General features: G+C 43.2%; 2 protein-coding genes across 2 annotated transcripts; both read left to right on the forward strand.

Annotated features, from left to right (window-relative positions):
- Positions 1–4,777: 4,777 nt before the first annotated feature.
- On the forward strand, positions 4,778–9,056 carry LOC308149944 (NLR family CARD domain-containing protein 3-like; the record flags this gene model as incomplete). The annotated part of the gene is made up of 4 exons (XM_080522822.1): positions 4,778–5,030; positions 6,323–8,138; positions 8,423–8,596; positions 8,879–9,056. 4 exons carry the CDS (start codon positions 4,778–4,780, stop codon positions 9,054–9,056), a joined length of 2,421 nt encoding a protein of 806 aa, XP_080378948.1.
- A 2,040-nt stretch (positions 9,057–11,096) lies between these two features.
- LOC308149945 (neoverrucotoxin subunit beta-like) lies at positions 11,097–15,233 on the forward strand (the record flags this gene model as incomplete). The annotated part of the gene is made up of 3 exons (XM_080522823.1): positions 11,097–11,112; positions 11,541–12,044; positions 15,097–15,233. The coding sequence occupies 3 exons, from the start codon at positions 11,097–11,099 to the stop codon at positions 15,231–15,233; spliced, it is 657 nt and encodes a 218-aa protein (XP_080378949.1).
- Between the last annotated feature and the right edge of the window lie 8,134 nt (positions 15,234–23,367).

Below are 23,367 nucleotides of genomic sequence, written 5' to 3' on the forward strand. Positions count from 1 at the left end.
GAGAGACAGAGACAGAGACAGAGGGGGGGGGGGGGGGGGGAGACAGACAGACAGAGAGATGGGGGGAGGGAGGGAATGAGATAGAGGGTAAGGGAGAGAGGAAGAAAGGAGGTGGGAGGCAGTGAGAGAGGGGGGCGGTTTACATTGTTTGAGGAGTCTCCGAGGAGCTTCAGATGAGAAAGGACATCACAGACAGTAATTACGATTGGTCAGATAAGACAAAACACAATTTGGCCTCTAAATGTTGCTCCAATGGTTCGCTCTCTCTCTCTCTCTTTTTTTTTCTCTCTCTCACTCACACACACACACACACACACACACACACACACACACACACACACACACACACACACACACACACACACACACACACACACACACACACACACACTGTAGCTGACTATAGGACTGAAATTGTGCATCCCTGCTCAAAATCATATTTTAAACTTTTCAAATTCAAAGAACGTATCATTAGTCCCCCTATTTCATGGTACCCAAAAGCAATGGGTCACCATGACAACTGCATGGCCAAATGAAAAAGTACTAGATATACAGTGGCATAAAAAGTTTGGATTACCAGAATAATTACATTTTCAAATAAAACAATCTTTGTCCAACATACTGTACTCTATTTCTCTCTATTTGGAGTAGTAGCCTACATAGGCTACAATCTCCATATTAGTAGGCTACTACACACATGGTTGAATTAATTACATTTTCCATCCAGATACAAAGGTAATAGGCCTATGAATAAAATTATAATAATTATAACATACGAATTGGAAAAGTTTAAATTATGATTTTGAGCAGGGATGCACAATTCGTACGTCGATCATAGATCGGCAATTTTTTTGCCTAACTGGCCATCGGATTTGGGCTCCTAATATCTAAAAAGCAATACGGTTTTCTTATTTTATCGGATTAAAGTAGCAAAGACCACACATTTCCATTGACCACCAGTCAAACTTCTACCACTTCTACCACCCAAAGGGGGACGTGATCGTTCTGATGACAGGGAGGTGACGTATTCCCGCTCTTGTTCTCGCTTTTCGCCGTTTTCGTAGCTTCAAAATAAAAGAGCGAGTGAAGAGATTAATGGAAAGTGATGGGCTCTCAATATTTTCTCTTATTTTTGCTGAAATAAGGACAAATTAGGCAACATAGAATATATACAAGTTTGTAAAAGTAAATACAATTTACTTATTGGTGCAATTACCTGTAAGTTATACACTCAAATTCAGTCTAAAGCAATGTCTGCATTCTAGAAGTGTTGCCAAGTAGAGAGATTAATTTAAATATAAAAAAATATTTCTATACAGAAATATTTGTATTCTGGGGTAATAGATATAAGAGCACAATTACAAACCTTTCTGCAGCAATACTACACCGAATATTATATGATGATGATTGATATGTATTTGTTAAGATAATAAGATAATCATGTTTAAATATTAAATTAGGTTTATCTTGGGCTCTCTTATCTTGAAGAAATCCTCATTCACATTGACATCATAGAAGTATGTGGGCGGAGATCCACATATGGAGATCAGAGTCCACAGATTATCTCAGGTAATTTTCTTGATTTCATCGAGGGAGCGAGATGGAATGTTCCGAAGCGGATACAGATGATGAAAGACCCCACCAGTAAGATACGCTTTATGTGTATAGCCTATGTTTGTCACTGTTAATTCGTCTGAGTGTGCAACTCTATCTCTTTGAATAACTTTGTAAGAGACTGCAGGTGTTTATTAGTATTAGGCAAGGAAACCAGCCACATATTCGCTACGAGCCAAGGTCGTAGGAAGTATATTTCGCGAATGTTATCTACCCAGAGAACATTTTGCATATCATCTGTTAAAGAAGTAATTATGTATGACGTAGTGATTATTGCGAGTGAAAGCATGAAATTATCGGGTCTCAGGTAAATGACGCTAGGCCTACAGCTGATTTACCTGAGTGCACCACCCGTGTGACAATCTAGCTGATTCTAGCAGATGCGCCTTCGTCAACGCGCAAAGTGATCGCATAGATAGTGTGAGAAAGAGAGCAACGTAAAGAGAAATTGAGTTTTGGCAGTTTGTCCCGATTCCAACAATGACAAAAGATGTCCCCATCAAATATATTGCTCAGCACCTGTTAAACAAGCAATTCCTGTGACTTTTGACAAAAGAGTACTAGTAGTGGTAAGTGCGAGTGAAATTAGAACGCAACAGCAGTCACACACTAACCAGTAGCCCCTAGATGACGTGCATCATATTCATATGGAAATGAGGCAGATTAATTAAACTCAGACACATTTAAGTCAATTCTTTATTTGTTTATATGACACATTATATTAAAGACACCTGCCGAGTGCCGACAGTGGGTGCGGCTGCACTTTCTACGTGACATTCCTCCACATACCTGTCAGGCAATAAAAAAACTGAAACTCAACCAATGGGAATCCAGGACACTGGCGTCATTTCAGCAAAAGCCAAGGTATGGCAAGGTACCGAGTGAACAAGTCCTTTCACTCGCAAATGTTCCACCAACGCCCCGTTGGACTTGTTCATTGATATGATGCTGTCCTAATGGTATCACCTGCATGACATGTGATCAGTGATCCTGTCCTCGTGGTATCATGGTACAAGATGATGCAAACAGTTTCTCTACAGACGGCCTGGACTAACAGGTTTGTATCCAGCACGCGCAAAATAAAAACTCACACATGAACTAAATCCTTTCATCAGGAAAGAAAGAACACAAGCAGATTTCCTGTATAAAATGGAACAGAGTGAAATGACTCAACATAGGGTTATGCTTTACACATCGTCAGACAACTTCCTCAGACTTGTCTTTATTGCACTTAGGTCCTCAATGATGACTTGAAAAGGGGAATGCACTCCAAAATGAGTTAAACTCACTGGAATAATGTTTGATTGTTTGTTTGTGTTTTATAGAAGCCCAGTCCAGCGGGAGAGAAGAAAGTCTTCGCCCAGCTGTATATCCATGAGGAGTGACCATTCAATGGAATTACCATATAACTTCAGGAAGAGTGACCTTGGTCCTGACCAGAGGTAAGAGTTTCTGTTGCTGATATAAAATTACATTTCAGAATTGCTTTTATTATATCCAATGTACAGGTACACAAGAGTACAATTCTTAGACTTAAGTTCTTCGACATTGGCATTGCAATGCAATTAACATTGCATTTCTGGTGTTTGGTATTATGTGCAGTGTACACTTTCTGATTTTGTGTGTATGTGTGTGGTTGCGTGCATGTTCCATCCTCATCATGACTGAAATGTCTTCAGAGACCGCTAAAGCCTTAACACGACACACACACACACACACACACACACACACCACACATCAAGATGCTTGTCTTTATCTGCTTTAATGATGACATTGGGTGAAACTACAGAGAAAGAAATACATACTTTCAATGCTTAAATCATTTCAAAATGAACTCTAACACAAAAAACTGAATTTGTAGTGAGAATAAACTTAATTAAGACCTTCACCATTACAAACCAAAAATATTCATAAACAGTGGAGCCTTTATACAATAGATTTGGATTTAGATGAATGGATTTAGATACAACTAACAGCCTAACATGCTTACCAACATGTATACGCATTTGCAAGATACAAAGTATTCATCTGAAGATATACATTTAGATAAAATACCAGTAGAGATAACACGTGCAGCCACTCCAGACAATGCCTCTGCTAGAAATACCGTGAAGCATAGCTGTATTTCCTCTGTTAGCTAATACATACATAATGCTTACCACTCAATGCCACATAACATACCATATCAATCTAACTGACAACAGTTTTCGATGTACTGTATTCAATATAATAAGATGCAAAATCCCCTCCTGTAACAGGTTACCACTTTAATACTGACCATTATATTAGGCAAAAAAACATTCTCTATAGGTTGTGTGGTTGCACCATCATCCTCATCATTATCTACTGTAAATTGATAGAGATTTAAGATTTGTCTGTGTTGTGTTGAAGACCAATGAAGCAGAAGAGACCGGATTCACCTCCATCTGTACCCGGCTGTGTGTCAATGAAGAGTGACTCTTCAATGATCCAACTAATTGTAGATTTCAGGATGGGAGACATTGCCTCTGAGCAAAGGTAAGAGCTTACATAAGGTCAATGGTCTGTTCTGTGCTGTGTCGTAACATGCTCCTATAGGTATGATACTGTTATCATATTAGTTGATGTAAATAATTGACAGTATATTGTCTACAGAAACCAGCAGGAGACATCAGAGTTTGAAATTCCCAGTGATCAGTTGATCCATAGCCAACAATTGGACCTGTCCTCGATGTTAAGGGTGAGCTGTCTGTCTCATGTATCTTGTTCAACTTCTTTTATAACCTCAGCTTGGGTGTGTGTTAATTTTTTGTTGTTGTACATTTTTATTCAAAGAATATTATGGTTTAAAATACTACGTTTTTTTTGTCAACAATCCGATTGTCATTGTGATTGCTTATTTTGTGTTTCAATAAATGTTCTAGTATACCTGTGGTGTCGTAATTAGCATATTTATCTGTCATTGTTGTCCAACCACTGCAAAAAAACATTAGAAGACCATTAGGAGACAGTTGGCCTGCAACCACAAACCAATTTTGCTAGAAAGTTTATTGAACACAACAATAAGGAGGTAGACAAACAAGCTATTTTAAATTGAGGCAGATGAGAAGATTCCTTAACCCATGTTCCCGTCCTTCCCTGACTTCACTGTGTCTGATTGATAATGAGAGCAAGCTTTGAGACTATGCAAAAGTTCTTAAAACTGCATATCTTTCAGGTGGTTGAAGACAACGTCATACATTATGTGAAAAACGAGTTCAAGAGGTTCAGTAGAATTCTTAGAACAGATCTTCCAGAGAGTCAGAGGGAGTATGAAGAAGTGGTGAACGCTGAACATGAGAAGCAAGAACGCATTGCCAAAGAGGGGGCTCTGAATATCACACTGCACGTCTTAAGAAACATGAACCTGAAGGATCTCGCTGACACACTGGAAAAAGGTAGGGGTTCTTGGTCAATATTCTGCAATCTTTAATTCAAGAGAAGGGATACAGACACAAAAAATACACATATTTTTGGGAAAAAGAATCAGATCAAAATACGGATTGCCAGCTTTTGTTTGAAGGTGTTTGTATTTCTTAGTATTGATTTCACCATTTAGAAACGGCAACGTTAGGATGCATAGTCTCCCTATTTCAAGGGACCAAAAGAATAAAGTAGTTTGGCTTGACGTGTTAATAATTAGTCAGGTGTGTCTGACACATAATTTGTACAGGCATAGGAAAACTGTCACTGTCACTTTGGCTTTGCATTTGCCTTTTGGCTCTGCTTTTTGTGTCTGTCAACATGAGGACCAAAGAGGTGACTATGAAAGTCAAGGAAGCCATTATGAGGTTGAAAAATCTGAAATCAGAGACATAGCCCAAACTTTAGGATTACCAAAATCAACAGTTGGATGACCACTGTTGGATGGACAGTTGGATGACCAGAGAATACTCCCCATAATTAAAGAAATACCACGTCAACACAGCTCAACAGCAAGTTATTAGTGGTCTTTGTTTTCTAAATAGCCAGGAAATATGTGCACAAATACGCTTTTATCGAACCAGGAAGTAATATGTCAGAATTATGAAATCCTACCACATCCATAGTGCTTTGCGCCACCCAGCCAGCCACAGGGGCATGTCTACGCTAAGATTAATGTTAGTCAACACAAGTGATAGATATATGGGCTAGTGCGGTGCTTATGAATGTAAACAAAACAGGCAGTTGCTGGTTTCGGAAATTATTGTAGTTTTCAAAAACCATATGATTACCCCCTAATTACCCACTTCTCCCTAATTACCCACTTCGCCACGAACTAGAGCTGGAAAGATTAGTTGGGACCCCAGCCACCCCAACCACGCCCTGTTCTCTCTGCTCTCTGCTCTGGAACAGTTTCTACCCACTGGCCATTAGACTGCTCAAATACGCCCCCCCCAAAAAAAACTCTATACGCTGTATACTACTGCACCCCCTCGGTATTTGATTTGATTTGATCCAGACATTATGTGAATCTAACCCTAACCCTAAAATAGGGGGACCATGTATAAAAAGTCTTGTTGTTTGAGACCAATGTTGAGACCAATGTGTATACAAATAACCTAAAACAAAAGCTGGCAATCTGTATTTTAACTTTATATCAATTGTTTGATTTAAAATGCACAATTTTGGAGTATAGATTGAAAAGAAGAAAAAATGCTTCACTGTCTAAATATTAACTAAATAAATGTATGTTATTTACCATTGTCAGGTTGTTTGGGCGCGCTAGTGGTGTGCCAATACAAACTCAAATCTAATCTGAAGAGAAGATGTGAAAGTGTATTTGAGGGAATAGCAAAACATGGAAACCAAGTACCTCTGAACAAAATCTACACAGAGCTCTGCATCACAGAGAGTGGATATGGAGAGGTCAATAATGAACATGAGGTGAGACAGATTGAGAAAGCATCCAGGAGACCGGCAACACAGGAGACACGCATCAAATGCGGCGACATCTTCAAACCCCTACCGGGACAAGATAAACATATCAGGAATGTGCTGACAATGGGAATTGCTGGCATCGGAAAAACAGTTTCTGTGCAGAAGGTCATTCTGGGCTGGACTGAAGGAAAAGCCAATCAAGATGTCCAGTTGATTTTCCCCCTCCCTTTTCGGGAACTGAATATGATGATGGGGAAAAAGTACAGCTTGGTGCAACTTCTTCATACATTTTTCATCGAGACTAAAGAGTCTGGAATCTCCAATTATGACGACTACGTCTTGTTTGTCCTTGATGGTCTCGATGAGTGCCGACTGCCTCTAGATTTCAAGAACAACAGAAAGTGTTGTGACGTCACAGAGTCAACCTCGGTAGATGTGCTGCTGACAAACCTCATCCAAGGGAATCTGCTTCCCTCTGCTCTCATCTGGGTAACCTCCCGACCTGCAGCAGCCAATAAGATTCCTCCGGAGAGTGTTTCCCGGGTGACAGAAATACGAGGGTTCAATGACGAACAAAAGGAAGAATACTTCAAGAGGAGAATCAATGATCAGATCAAGGCAAGCAGAATCATCACACACATGAAGTTATCAAGGAGCCTTTACATCATGTGCCACATACCGATGTTCAGTTGGATGTCAGCCACTGTTCTAGGGGTAGTTTTGGATGATGCGAAGATTGGGGAGATGCCCACGACTCTGACTCAAATGTACACACACTTCCTGATCTTCAGCTTGCATGTGAAGAATCAGAAATTTTCTGAGGGATCAGGCACTGAAGTTGAGACCGATTCACAGGTCAAAATAGATGAAGAGATGATAATGAAACTGGGGAAACTGGCCTTTGAACAGCTGGAGAAAGGCAATCTGATCTTCTACGAGGAAGACCTGAAAGACTGTGGCATTGGTCTCACAGAAGCATCAGTGTACTCAGGAGTGTGCACACAGATCTTCAGAGAGGAGTATGGGCTGTACCCCGAGAGGGTATACTGCTTTGTGCATCTGAGTTTACAGGAGTTTCTAGCTGCCTTATATGTGCTTCTCACATTCTACAACAACAACATCAATGTAATGGCAGAGCAGGATACCGTCACTGGACCACCTCAGATGTCCGAAGACACGTCTGTAACCGTTCTCCACAAGAGTGCTTTGGACAAATCCTTACAGAATGAGAATGGACAGCTGGACCTGTTCCTCCGCTTCCTTCTGGGTCTTTCACTGGAGTCCAATCAGACTCTCCTACGAGGCCTACTGACGACACAAACAAGACACAGGTCAGAGACCTATGAGGAAACAGTCAAGTCCATAAAGGAGAAGATCAGGGAGAATCCCTCTCCAGAGAGGTGCATCAATCTGTTCCACTGTCTGAATGAGCTGAATGACCATTCTCTAGTGGAAGAGATCCAAAGCTATCTGAGCTCAGGAAGTCTGTCTAGAGAGACACTCTCACCTGCACAGTGGTCAGCTCTGGTCTTTGTGCTGCTGACTTCAAACCAGGAGTTTGATGTGTTTGACCTGAGGAAATACTCCAGATCAGAGGAGGGTCTTCTGAGACTGCTGCCAGTGGTCAAAGTCTCCCAAAGAGTTCTGTAAGTTGTAACCTCCCGAAGGGCTCTGTAACATTTAAAGTCAACCAGAAGTAGCCATATGTCCAACAAGGTGTTTGAAATATCTTGCTGTAATATTTTGAAATATATTGTTAGCTGGTTACACTTTACATTGAATTGCCCACAGTTGTATTATGCTGTCACAGTGTTTTTTGACACTGCAATGCTGTTACTCAAATAATTACAGTGGTACAGCACAGGTGTAGGGGCAACTAAATGTAAAGTGTTAACCAATAAAACCCCTTTTATTTCCATATATTCTTTAGGCTTAGAGGATGCAACCTCACTGAGAAATGCTGCGAAGCATTGGCCTCAGTTCTCACCTCAACCTCCTCACACCTGAGAGAGTTAGATCTAAGCAGCAATGACCTGCAGGACTCGGGTGTGAAGCTGCTCTCAGCTGGACTAGGGAATCCACTCTGTAAACTGGAGACACTTAGGTAAGAACCTTCCGGTCTGAAGTGTAGTATATTTGTACAGTAGCACCCCCAAACTCATCTACATTCTGGCCTGGCAACACACTCTGGCAACACCTGGCACACTTCATACAGCTTGTCTACAGCGAGTTATGTATCACTTTTCATTAAGTTGTTATAGCTATGAAATAATGCTGTAATTACTTCAGTAACAACAAAGCTATCACATGTTTACAGTAGTAATTTAGTAATTGCATGGTATATTCAGCGGTCTGTGTTTGAGTCTTGAAACACCTCTTTCTGCAGGTTGTCATTCTGCGGAGTCACAGAGGAAGGCTGTGCTTCTTTGACTTCAGCTTTGATGTCTAACCCCTCCCACATGAGAGAGCTAGATTTAAGCTATAACCACCCAGGACCCAAGGGGGTGAAGCTACTCTCCGCTATACTAGAGGATCCACACTCGAAACTGGAGAACTTAAGGTAGAAACAAAGGAATATAAGGCATGTAGACTTTGGTAGACTCCAGACCTGGGTCAAAAAGTAAATACTTTGAGTGTACCATTCCATTGCTTCCATTGCGCCAGGCTAACTCAATCAAACACAGAGAAGATCTTAAGAGGATTTCAAATAATATTTGAATGAGGGTCTGTTTTACCCACATCCTGGGTTTGATACCAGTTGGTTAAATGTAGAATTGTCCATGTCACTCTGGGCTATTGCTCTGTGACCTAGCATCTATCCAGTTTAGCTGTGTTTTTATCGTGTTCCCCAAAAACGGATTATTGACAGGTTTATTCTGCACTTCAGTCGTGTCAGTCGTGATTGCTCTGTCAAATTAATAACAGCTGATTCACATAGAATGTTTGCAGTTAAATGTTTTCTACCATCTATCTTTAACCAATACATAGTAACTGCACTCTTCTTCTATTGTGATTGCTTAAATGTGTGTGACAGCTCATCACCTGCCGCCAATAAGCCGAAATACAGATAGCAGATTGGATTAACAAAAACAAACTGGAATCTAACTTAAAACTTAAGCGTGCTACAAACCCAGGTGCTGAGAACTCCGCAGTCACGGTTACGCAGATGAGTCTAAATCAGGGGTGCTCACACTTTTTGGAACCAAGATCTACTTTTCAAGTAGCCAGTCTGCCAAGATCTACCAGTCTAGTTTCAACATCGCAAACGTACATGCACGTACTACAAACACACACACACACACACAGTTCCCAGCCTGCATAGTAAACTCACAATACACTTTCCCTCTCTCTGTCACACAGCCACAGGAGAAGACCATCACAAATCCTCCCTCTTTGCTATTCTCGCTCACACACATTCACACACACACACACACACACACACACACACACACACACACACACACACACACACACACACACACACACACACTTGCCAGTCTGCATAGGGAGCCATAGCACAAACCCTCCCTCTCTCTCCCCCTCTCTCTCTCTCACTCTCTTACACACACACACACACACACACACACACACACACACACACACACACACACACACACACACACTCTCACTTTCTCTCACTCACACACTGACAGCCAGTCTGCAGTACCATAGCCAACTACTGATCCAACAAACAGAAAAGTAAACCAGATGCAAAACAGGTAGTTCCCTAGTTTGAAAGGAGGAAATAAATGCATTTCTCTACCTTAGTGGGAGACCTGGCACTGGGAGGAGGCAGCTAGTTTCTAATAGTCAGGGCTGTAGGAGCTGGTTGCAAGGTGTCATCAGCCACTGTGGATCTGTCATCGAAAAGGCAATCTGCAGCCTCGAGAAACTTTTTTCACAATTTCGCCGTCTTTGAATGACTTCTTGTGTTTAACAAGAACGTGGCTGACGCGATAAGAAGCTATCGTTGCAGCCGTACGTTTTCGCTCTTTTGCCACATTTCCCTTCTTCGAAATAGCCATCGTAGATTTGCTGATCAGACAGACGCATTTCCAATATCACATCGTGTAAAAAAGTCCTCCTCCCATTCTGGATGGAAGTTATACGTTATTGGTTTCTTACTTGGTCCAGCTTCCCCACTCATTTGTATAGCCTTTATTTAGTATTATATAGTAAATAGTAGAAATTGGAAGGCTAACTAGGTAATTAGTCTCGCCGGTATTTTGTATTTTGTAGTTGGTGCTGTTGACTGCGCATGCGTGGTGAACCGCGTGTTAGGTGTAGGTGAAAAGATCAGATCTCAGACTGGCTTACCTGTACGTCAATCAAGTGGCAAAAGCCATAGTGAGGATGGATGATAGGCAAACTTTTTTTTAATTATTATTATTATTTTTTTTTTGTTGTTCAATGCCATGCGATCTACCCATACTACCTTTGCGATCGACCGTGGGCACCCCTGGTCTAAATGATGTATGCACGTCAGGTTTGGACCGCATGACTATGCTAAGCTAGCCGATAGAGCAATAGCCCCCTCGTGTTTAAGAGTGCTGCAGTAACATTTTATTTAACTGTTTATTTGTAACTTTCCAACAGTGTGGACCATGATGCAGATCTCTGGTTGAAATCGGGCCTTGATAAATGTAAGTATACTGTATGTTAATGTTCATACTTTTATGAGTTCACTCAAACTGAAAAGGGTTTGAAACCATTTTAACACTAAGGCAACAACACACACACACACACACACACACACACACACACACACACACACACACACACACACACACACACACACACACCGTACTCTTAAGTTTATTATTTGGTCCAGTCTAGTCCTTCTCATTGTAGTCACCTATGCTAAGTCAATAGTGGTTGAGTATTTGTATCATGATGACTAACAATCTATAGATTTCGAGTCAACCAGAAAAAAATTGTAGTTTGCTGACTCAAGTCAGCCTTAACCATTGAGGGCAGAAGTGAAGTGTGATATGCATTTGAAATACAGAGTAATGACTATGGATTGTGATATGTCTCGGTTCCCCCAGATGCATGCAAACTGACACTGGATCCAAAAACAGCACACAAACAGCTAACACTGTCTGAGAAGAACAGGAAAGTGACTTGGGTGGGAGGGGAGCAGCCATATCCAGATCACCCAGATAGGTTTGAGTGCTACCCACAGGTGCTATGTAGAGAGGGCTTGACTGGGCGCTGTTACTGGGAGGTAGAATGGACAGGGCATGAGGCTGAAATAGGAGTGGCATATAAAGAAATCAAGAGGAAAGGAGGAGAAGTCGACTGTCTGTTTGGGCGGAATAAGATGTCTTGGACAGTGCGCTGCTCTGACCACCAGTACATTGTCTGGCATGATATGGAAACCAAAACCATACCTGTCCCTTTAGTCTACTCTTACAGACTAGGACTGTATCTGGACTGGTCAGCCGGCACTCTGTCATTCTTCAGTGTCTCCTCCGGTACCCTGACACACCTGCACACATTCCACAATACATTCACAGAGCCCCTCTATCCAGCATTTAATGTCTGGAACAGTAGATCATCATTGTCCATTTAGTAGGTAAAACCAAACAAGTGTCTGTGAGCTCTAAATTTGTAACATTTAGCAGACGATTTTATCCAAAGCGACTTACAATTAGAGATTACAGGGACAGTCTCCCTGGAGTAATTTAGGGCTAAGTGCCTTACTCAAGGGCACACATAGTGGTGGTGTTTCCAGGTGGCCAACTTGTGTTGGACAGAAAAACGAATTCCACAAACAGTGGAATTACGAAATTACATACTGACCGTTATTTTTATGTTTCTTCTGTATTTAAAAGGAAAAAAGAAGAAGACAAATATAATCTTTTCAACGTGATTACATGTTTGTTCATTTTCTTTTTTGGGACCAAAAATCTGTTGGTCAAATATTGACAATAATGTAAGCAATGTATTTGGTTCTTGCATAACTTTTTTGCGTTGTCATGAAATTCTAATGTTAACTTTTCTTTGTTTAAGTTTTGTATATTTTGCACAAACTGTATATGACGCTGACTGTGATATGAAACAATAGGACCAACTGCAATCATGTATTTCAATTCAAATATATTGTGTAACAACCATAATATGACATTACAGATTACGTACAGACATACTACAGAATGCTTTCTTTTACTGAAATACTGTACTAGTCAAAAGGGGACAATTCCTACAAAAATGTAATGGGTGATGATGGTCACTGTTCTACAATTAAAAGACAAAGAAGGAAAACGTTGATTTTAAAGCTCCTATTTACTTCATGTTAGTTTTGTTTATTTATTATACTGCAGGGGGCAGTGTTGTATTTAGTTGACAAACTAATCTGTTGACAAACAGAATTTGTGATGTCAAAAACCAACGTGATGACACAAAAAGAGCACAAAAGTAAAGACAGATTCACGAGAACCTTCAGTATTGACTACACCTTCAGATTAGACTTGATTTAATGCATAAACATGCATAAACATGCGATTGTGTCGCAGGACAACATTCGATTCTCAATTCTTTGAATTCTTTCAATTGGTGTGAATTGAGAATCGAATGTTGTCGTGCGACAATATCGCATTGCACGCCGTGTGCACTGTCTCATTCAAAACAATGGAATCGAATTTGGCGGTGCGACAAAATCGCGCATTGGCCTTTAAGAGGCAGCGTCCTCTGTGAGAAACAGAATGTTGAAAAAGAAAATCTGATTTCAATGTGTCAAATCCAAAAAGGATTTGTCTAACAAAACTTGTCCAAAAATCTTCTGTGGTTTAAGGAATGTGTTTTAACAACAACGACAAAAATATAGGCCCTATTGTAATACTTACACAAATAAAAGGTTTTATTAAACCCAAATTCTATGATTCTTGTGTCCTTCATACAGATATTAATATACATAGACACTCTAACATCTCTCACCAAACAAAAGGGAGTAAAAAAAACCTGAATGCTTGACACTGTGGTTTTATAGTTGATAGTTTGATAATTGCACAATGGAGGAGAGATTTGGAGGAAAGTCAAAGCACAGGTTTGTTTTAAAATGGGTTAATGTTAGGGTTATATCAGATATCACAGCTTTGTATCATTTGCATAATTATGTCAATGTTTACCATAGCCTCTATGGTTCGTTGCCATAGTAACAGTGGAATATGCATGATATGCAAACTAAGCAACACCATGACATCTAAGGCCCCCGGACACAACAGTCTGTCAGAAAATGGACAACAACCTATAAGGATGAAGTTTGTATGTGGTTTTATCCTTTGAATTCAGACTTGACATTTAAAAACCGAACACTCTGAGCCTAGCAAATCAACATTTCCTTGTTTCTTAATGGCTAAAGGCAAGAACGTCTGTAGACCCTTTTCAGAATCAGAATCAGAATTATTTTTATTGTCAAGTATATTCGCACATACAGGAAATTGACTTACTATCCTAACCCTTTCCTTGATGTAGTTTTCTTTACTTGACTTTCATGTATGGTCAGACGATGGAGAATGTTTGGGTGAACCTTTACAATGGTTAAAGACTACACAAAAGCACCTTCTTAAAACATCATACATTTCAGTGTGTTGAAGACAATGTCAATCACTTTTGTGAAAAATTAGACTGAGTCCAAGTCTCCCAGAATGCTTTGAGAGACAAGGGGAGATTAAGGAAGTAGTGGATGGTGAGGATGGGAAGCAGGAGAGCCTTGCCTGTGAAGGGGCTTTGAAGATCACACTGCATGTCTGAAGAGACCAGAGACGCTTGTTGACACATGACACTTGTTGAAATGTAAAACATGTACAATTGATAACCTCGCAGAGAGATGCTGTGTTGGCCCCTGCTCAAGAGCCTCACCCCTGAGAAAACTGGACCTGAGTTAAAATGAGCTGCAATATTCTGGTGTGAAGTTGCTCAGTGTTGGTCTGGGGAGTACACATTGTACATTGGAGACACTAAGGTCAGTTATTTCAGGATGGAGTAGATATTTCCAAAGGGGCGCATTTTAAGACTATAGTCAAATAAAATGGGAGGATCTGAGGTGAAATGGTTTATGGTTCAGACTTTGAGCTAAATACATATTTAATTTTGATGTAAATGAAAAAAAATCTCATTAAAAGTATTCAAATTGAGGTCATACTACTTTGTTGCCTTGAGAGAGAGAGAGAGGGAGAGAGAGAGACATTTGTCTCTGAATGTTTTGATGTTCCAGTGAGTTTTCCAGTGTTGTGGTTAAGAGTAGGATGACTGCATGACTCAGGATCAGGATAGCAATAATACTTCAAAGAGCAGTCAGTCTTCTCTACATGATGGAATGCATAACATAACTAGTGACCTCATAACAGAGGAATCTCCCGCCTCTACGCTCGGAGAACAAAACAGACACTACAGAGGACTAGCAACACTAGCCGGTACCCACCTTGCCCTTGGCACGGGGCTCTGCCAGGGTGCTGGAGCTGGGCGTGCGTAGCCCCTCTCCTGTGGCCCAGCTGTGGGCAGCCAGACAGGGGCTGTCGGGCCGGTTTGATGTAACCCAATATTAACATTGTCTCAACACTGCTGTTACCTAATACATGGGTATCCCTGTCTCCCCATCAGATGCATGTGAGCCTTCGTCGGACCTCGACACAGCACTCGGACAGCTGCGTTTGACTGAAGGAGACAGGAAGGAAGGTGACACGGGGGGGAACGAGCGAGCGTGTCCAGACTCCAGATCAGACAGACAGATCCGATAGCTGCTGTGTGCTACAGGTGCTGTATAGAGACAGTCTGACCTGGGTGCTGTTACTGGGAGGTGGGGTGGAGTGGGTATGGTGCTGAGATGGGAGTCACATACAAAGTAAGTCAGTCAGTCAGTCAGTCAGTCAGGATGGATGACAATGCTACATCATACCTGCGCCCGTTTGTGTAACTCACACAGAATAGGAATGTCATCAGGACTGGCCGGGCCGGCCACTCTGTCTTTCTACAGTGTGTCCTTTGGCACACTGACCCACCTGCACACTTTCACTGAGCCCCTCTATCCATGGTTTTGGGTCAGGAGCCCCTCTATCCAAGGTATAGGGTCAGGAGCCCCCATCCATGGTTTTGGGCTTGGATCCCGTCTATCCAGGGTTTAGGGTCTGGAACAGCAGCTCCTCTGTGTCTGTTTAGTGGGTAATACCAAATACAGTTCTTGTAAAAGTAATGTATTTAAATGGTTGGATGTGTTTTTGAAATCAACGGCCTTAACAAGATCACATCCAAAAATAAAAAGGCAAGTTTCCAACTTATTTTCCAATTATTTTCACCACAAATCTGCCACAATATTGAGAATATTTTGAGCAATGTTTTTACAGTATGGTATGCCTACGTTTCTTTTGTCATGGCTATGTATATAGCTCCTACTACAATGATAGCTTTGATATGTAATGAATACAAATCAATTTGATTGATCAAATAAATCCTTAAACAACCATAGTATGCAGGAAAATGTTACTCAGAAGGTTCAGGTACTCCTTTCTTATGATTCTCACAAATTATTATTAAAATAAAGTTCCTTTTATTCTAAGAACATCCTTTAGAGGAACACCCAAGACATCAAGACACAAGTTTTTAAGCTCCTATATACTTTATGTTAGTCTTGTTTATTTGTTAGGAATATGACCTGTATTTTCGAGGAGGAATAGTTCTCACCAACAGAGGGCGGTGTTGTATTTAGTTGAGGTGAGAGCTAAACCATTTGAAAGACTGCCATTTTTTGTTTCACACTTGCTAAATGTACTGTTCTTCCATTAAACATTTAAAACATAAGAACAAACATGTTGTTATGCTACATTAAACATTAAAGTACATATTTGATCTAAGCCTATTCATATTCATATATTCATACATATTCATATTGTAGGCCTACAGTAAATTACAGTGACTGAATTTGTGTCTCTGTATAACATTTGGCACCAGATGCCTTAGCTAACGCTAATTATGCATCTGAACGCTAGTGCATCTGAACTGGGAGATGGTAGCGTAAAACACAGAAAGGCAACATTCATGGGGGATGAGAAGTAATCTCACCTCTCCTCGCTTTACTGTATTACCTCAGCTTTAGCTTAATTAGTGCACCTCTTCCACACGGCGGCACAGGTGACCTAGGTTCAAATCTCAGTGGATCACAACAGCATTATACTATATTAAATTAAATTAGATTCAACTTTATTGTCATTGCAGAGTACAAGTACCAGACAACGAAATGCAGTTTAGTTATCTCACCAGAAGTGCAAATAGTGATATAAGAACATGATATAAAAACATGCTATAAACACATGACAATGATAGTGATGGGTTTAAATAGGTTTAAAATCTAATTGCAAGTCATTGTTAATGGTTTGGGCCTTCAGAGGATGAGCTAAACGCTCCAGGAACTTTGGCACCTGATCCTCTGCAGGGAGGATCGGATGTATGCAGATGGAAATGATCTTTCTCAGTAAACACCTGGGCCCGTCGGGGGAACAAGACTATCTCATTCTCATGCACGTCTTGTGTAACATGATGTGTTCATTCTCTCAAAGCTGTGTTTTTCATCTAATTCACCCTGAAAGAAGAGTAGATGTTAATTTATAATTCACGTTTGTAGGCTACAGTGTGTGTGTGTGTGTGTGTGTGTGTGTGTGTGTGTGTGTGTGTGTGTTTGTGTGGGTCTTGTTGCTGCTTTCAAGGTTCATAGTACATGTTATGCAATGTGCTACAACAAAGAAAAACAACATCTTGGAAACCTGCCTGTTTTCGCAGCTTGCCACTGTATAGGCCTGCAGAACGAATCAGTCGATCCCTAACAAAACGTCTTTTGATTTAAATTGGAGGGAATGTGATGTGAAGATGTGAATTTCCTATTGAGACAGAATGGCACAGCTGAGGAGTTGGACTGTGGCTCTAAATAGGAACTCCTCCTTGAGTCTTCTACCTCCACACTCTCCAGCTGCACGCTCTCCAGCCTTGTGTGTGTGTGTGTGTGTGTGTGTGTGTGTGTGTGTGTGTGCTCGCGTGTGCGTGTGCGCGTGCGCATGCGTGCGTGAGTGTGTGTGTGAGTGTGTGTGCGCATTTGTGCATGTGTGTGTGCGTGCGTGTGCATATCGCCCTTTTCAGGAGGCCAAAGCAGCTGCCCCTGACTAGAAACATCCCTTATCTGTTGTAATGTAAAGTAACAACCAGACCTCGGTTCAGATGGTATTTAAATCATTTCAAACGCTTAGCCGTGCTTGAGTGAGTTTGTTGGCCTAATGGAACCAGTGAAATACTCCCAAAAGGGCAAATCCCACCCATCTGGCACTCCAGGCAGGCTAGAGCAAAGAAATGTCCAAATATAAAATTCAATTTGAATTGAATTGTCTGGTAACAACCTGTCTTCCGTTGCTTTGGCAGGCCTGGAGAACCACGCACCTGCATTCTCCACAGAATCTCTCACACACACACACACACACACACACACACACACACACACACACACACACAGAGACACACACACACACACACACACACAGAGACACACACACACACACACACACACACACACACACAGAGACACACACACACACACACACACACACACACACACAATATGGTGTATCAGCACTGTCACAACTATCTTAATCAATAGCGACAAAGTTCCCTGTCGGTGCAGCTCAGCGCTGAGGGGTTACAGAGGGTTTGTTGGCCTGTCCACCCGACTTCTCTTCTACCGCCCCCGGCCCTTCTTTCTGCTCTGTTTCTTCAGACGCACTCCCTCCTCCCCCCTTCTCTCAACCCTCAACCCTCTCCCTCTCATCACCATCCTCTACCTCCTCCCCCTCTCTCTCACCCCTTCACCCCCTGATATCTACTGAATACTTTCCCCCCTATCTCCCCCCCACCCCCCCCAGAACAACGGGGGCAGTAAGAGGGGGGGAGTCATACAGAATCTGGGGGGAGTGGGGGAGAGGTGGGGGGTGGGGGAGAGAGGGAAGAGTGTCGGTCGGGGGGGGGGGGGGAGCACCAGGGGAGACATGCAGGGGAGGCCCAGGCTTCTCCTCCGAGGCTGGGAATCAGTCACCGTGTGTGGGTCGGTGGTGTTTGGTCAACCCCCTAACCTGGTTCTCACCGTGGCTCACTGCTCCTTGGTGCTATGGGGCGGGGGTGGGGGTAGGGGGCGGGGGGGGGGGGGGGGGGGACTGCAGAAAAATGATGCTAGATGCGCATGGATATGTGTCGTACGTGCGGAACGAGGTCTTGCGTAATGATGGCTGCTGACATAACTTGCCTGTCTCAATTAAGGGGAGTCCATTTAACTCTTTGAACGTAACTCGGGTTTACGCAACCGTCTGAACATCGCAGCCAGCCGGCATCGCTGCTGGATGACAGCTCTTCGGCTCTGCGGGGCGAATGCATTGAGGTGTGGGGATCAGAGCAGCAGGCCTATACATCCACCCACCCCCGTATCATCTTCACTGGCTAGAAACCCTGCCAGTCCTGGCGACCGCAAGAGAACTGAACACTGAACACACTAAGAAACACGTAGCCTATGCAAATGTGTGTTCTCAGTTTAAAGTGTATCTTACAGTACACGTCTATTCAAAAATATACTTAACACGTTTAGATGAACGCATCATATTCAGAACTTGGCTTCAAGTAAGTAAGATAGTGACATCATATTTCTGATTAGCGAACTCCACACAAATTCAGATGAATTTGCCATGAATCATCGACCTACACAGTTTTTTTTTCACTTTTCTCTCAGGCACCTGCGATGGCAGCTAACTGCCTGGGCTGGGTCCTCTCTCATCCTCTCCACCACACAAAACCCCAGACAGACAGTCATTTCTCTATCTATGCTAATGAGAATTAGATACACCTCCGCAACCTGGTCCTGGAGGGCTTCTGCCCGTGCCTTAAGTGGTGTTGTCATGTAACTGTATCTAGCAAAGGAGGTCATAAACGACTCCACACCTCACCGTTATACTCGCCCCTCCATTACAACTCAAGTCCCTGACCCTCTGATTCCTGCCGTCCGACACCCCTGTAGATGAGAGGAAGGCTGAGTGCTTTCGGATTAGTGTGTTCTAGAGTGTTCTCCTCGGGAGCTGGTGTACAGAAATTGCCTGTGGCGCCCCTCAGCCGAGTGTGAGGCCCTCTCCAGTAGTATTCCACTCATTCGGTCGTGAGTGGAACTGACGCTGTTGGATAGACCACAGGGGGCGGCTGTGGCTCAGGAGGTAGAGCCGGCGTCTAATGATCGCAAGGGCGGCGGTTCGGCGGTTCAGTGGTTCGGCGGTTTGATCCCCGGCTGGCCACGTGTCGAGGTGTCTTTAGGCAAGACACTGAAGCCCAAATTGCTCCCGATGAGCGGGCCGGCGCCTTGCATGGTAGCTTGCCGCCGTTGGTGTGTGAATGTGAATGTGTGATTCATGTGTGTGAATGAGAGGCCATTGTTGTAAAGCGCTTTGGAACAAGGCGCTGTATAAGTGCAGTCTGTTTTACCATTTAGAAAGATTAGGCCCGTCTGCAATGGCAGTCTGACCCAGTGGGTGGCTGGTGCTGTACCAGCCTGGGGGTGATCATGATGCTGGACTACACCTTTGTACCTGGTTTATTCACAGGGAGAGAGGGAGGGAGGGAGGGAGGGAGGAAGAGGGGGTATAGACAGCACTCGAGTTGGGGCTGGATGAGGGGGGATGGCATCCCCCCTGAAATAAAAAGGGTCAAAATCATCCCCCTTCTAAAACTGCCATCCCCCCTTTCCATCCCGTATGTCATTTTATCAATGAATGTGGTATTACTGCTCTTTCAACATTTTTACCAAGTCACTGACACTGAAGTCACTGACACTAAAGTCACTGACCATGTGGCGATGCTAAAATTGTCCTCATATGATAAAATCCACCATCCCCCCTTATCTTTTACTTGAGTACTGGGTATAGATAGTCATTGCCTATGGAGTCTCCTAGCAGGGTTTGAGGCTGGGCTGGGCTGCCTGTGGGAGGCTGCTGCTGCTGTCAGGCCTGGGGATGATTATGATGCTGCTCTCACCTCTGTGTGGATTACTGTACACCTCTGTAGCTGTTTTACAGGAACCTAATCCCTCTGTAGGGGGGAGGGAGGGAGGGGGAGGGAGGGAGAGGCGGAGGGAGGGAGAAGGGATGTAGGGACGAGATAGCTGATTGGGGGCATAGAGAGACACAAAGGGCTGCAATGTAGACTCTATTCGTGACTATTTGTCCATGTCTCAGCAAGTCCATTAGGAAGTATGGTGTGTGTGTGTGTGTGTGTGTGTGTGCATGTGTGTGCATGTGTGTGCATGTGTGTGTGTGTGTGTGTGTTTGTGTGTGTGTGTTTGTGTCTATGTGCCCTCTGCATCATTAGATTAGCCCCCCCTGTATGTCCGCCAGAGAGAGAGCAGGAAGGTACTCATTACCCACGGTCCTCTGCTTCAGTCAACGCACAAAAGCCGTGCTTTCACCTCGTAATTTGAGACACACCGGCGCATCATCAGGACCCATTCTATAATGAGGACGCCGGCCAGCCAGTCAGATATACATAGCCATGCCATCTCCCTGCCACTATCTGCCTATCCACAGATATCCACATCCTCTGTCTTCTTGATTACCACAGTGGATTTAGAGTGTTTGGTTGGCAAGGAGATGAGACTAAGTACATATTAGAGGTTATTATGTTCTCTGGCTGTTGTCAGCGCTGTTTGGCGGTTGGGACGTGGTTCAGCCGTTTACCACAGGGACGAGAGAGAAACGTCCCCAATAATTGACTTTTTGATGGAGTGGATAGCAGAGACACCGGTCTGGTTTCCTGTTACAGCCATGAATGTCCCTTGTTTTGTTTTCTTTCGTACATAGACTTCCTTGTGTACTCTTGGCGGAAAGATAACAAACCCCCCAAAAAACACTGCAAAAATCCCCAAGACAACAGCCAGCAAAACAACAATAACAACAACAGCTGGGATTGAATCAATTCTTTAATCAGGCAGGAAGCAGGACGACTGGATCTCATTTGGGCGGAGTCGAGGAGACAGATGGCGCGGTCCGCTGACAGAGTGCAGGTCTGTTCAGGTCTGTTCAGGTCTGTTCAGGTCTGTTCAGGTCTGTTCTGGTCTGTTCTGGTCTGTTTAGTTCCTGTTCAGTCCCTGTACCTAACCCTAACCCATATCTCCTTCCACTGGAATCGTCATTCGTTGATTCGGCCTGGGTTCTACTACGTGAATATCTTGACAACATTTGAAGACCTGCTTTACGCTTTTGAGAACATTTGAAGAGGTGTTCCTTTCCATTTACAACCACATCTGTCAATTTAATTACCAATGCGTGTTGTACGCTGTAGGTCGTTGTGCTAGACCACTGGCCCTCCCCAGTCCACACGTCTTTATCCAGAGTAACCTTGGCAACCCTTTCTGGCCCTCTGTGCACAGGTGGATCAGACAGGATGTTTACTGTTTTCCACTCAGTAGGGGGTGAGGGAAGGGGGGAGTGAGGGAAGGGGGCAGTGAGGGAAGGGGGGGGTGAGGGAAGGGTGGGTGAGGGAAGCGGGGAGTGAGGGAAGGGTGGGTGAGGGAAGGGGGAGTGAGGGAAGGGGGGGTGAGGGAAGGGGGGAGTGAGTGAGGGAGGGGGGGGTGAGGGAAGGGGGGAGTGAGGGAAGGGGGCAGTGAGGGAAGGGGGGAGTGAGGGAAGGGGGGGAGTGAGGCAAAGGGGAAGTGAGGGAAGGGGGGAGTGAGGCAAAGGGGAAGTGAGGGAAGGGGGGAGTGTGGGAAGGGGGGGTGGTGGGATGGCAGGAGGGGGAGTGAGGGAAGGGGGGGAGTGAGGGAGGGGGAGTGAGGGAGGGGGAGTGAGGGAAGGGGGGAGGGAGGGGGGAGTGAGGGAAGGGGGAGTGAGGGAGGGGGAGTGAGGGAGGGGGGGAGTGAGGGAGGGGGAGTGAGGGAAGGGGGGAGTGAGGGAGGGGGGGAGTGTGGGAAGGGGGGAGTGGGGGAAGGGGGGAGTGAGGGAAGGGGGGGAGTGTGGGAAGGGGGGGTGGTGGGATGGCAGGAGGGGGAGTGAGGGAAGGGGGGGAGTGAGGGAGGGGGGGGAGTGAGGGAGGGGGGGAGTGAGGGAGGGGGGAGTGAGGGAGGGGGGGAGTGAGGGAGGGGGGAGTGAGGGAGGGAGTGAGGGAGGGGGGAGTGAGGGAGGGTGTCTTTTTCTATCTTTCCTTTTTCTATCTTTCTTTTTCTATCTGTCCTTTTTCTATCTTTCTTTTTTCTATCTTTCCTTTTTTCTATCTTTCCTTTTTTCTATCTTTCTTTTTTCTATCTTTCCTTTTTTCTATCTTTCCTTTTTCTATCTTTCTTTTTCTATCTTTCCTTTTTCTATCTTTCTTTTTCTATCTTTCTTTTTTCTATCTTTCCTTTTTTCTATCTTTCCTTTTTTCTATCTTTCCTTTTTTCTATCTTTCCTTTTTTCTATCTTTCCTTTTTTCTATCTTTCCTTTTTTCTATCTTTCCTTTTTTCTATCTTTCCTTTTTTCTATCTTTCTTTTTCTATCTTTCTTTTTCTATCTTTCCTTTTTTCTATCTTTCCTTTTTTCTATCTTTCCTTTTTTCTATCTTTCCTTTTTCTATCTTTCCTTTTTTCTATCTTTCCTTTTTTCTATCTTTCCTTTTTTTCTATCTTTCTTTTTTTCTATCTTTCCTTTTTTCTATCTTTCCTTTTTTCTATCTTTCTTTTTCTATCTTTCCTTTTTTCTATCTTTCCTTTTTTCTATCTTTCTTTTTTCTATCTTTCCTTTTTTCTATCTTTCCTTTTTTTCTATCTTCTTTCCTTTTTTCTATCTTTCCTTTTTTCTATCTTTCCTTTTTTCTATCTTTCCTTTTTTCTATCTTTC

The sequence above is a fragment of the Nansenia antarctica genome (assembly GCF_963989245.1).
Source record: "Nansenia antarctica genome assembly, chromosome: 2".
Lineage (NCBI taxonomy): Eukaryota > Metazoa > Chordata > Actinopteri > Argentiniformes > Microstomatidae > Nansenia > Nansenia antarctica.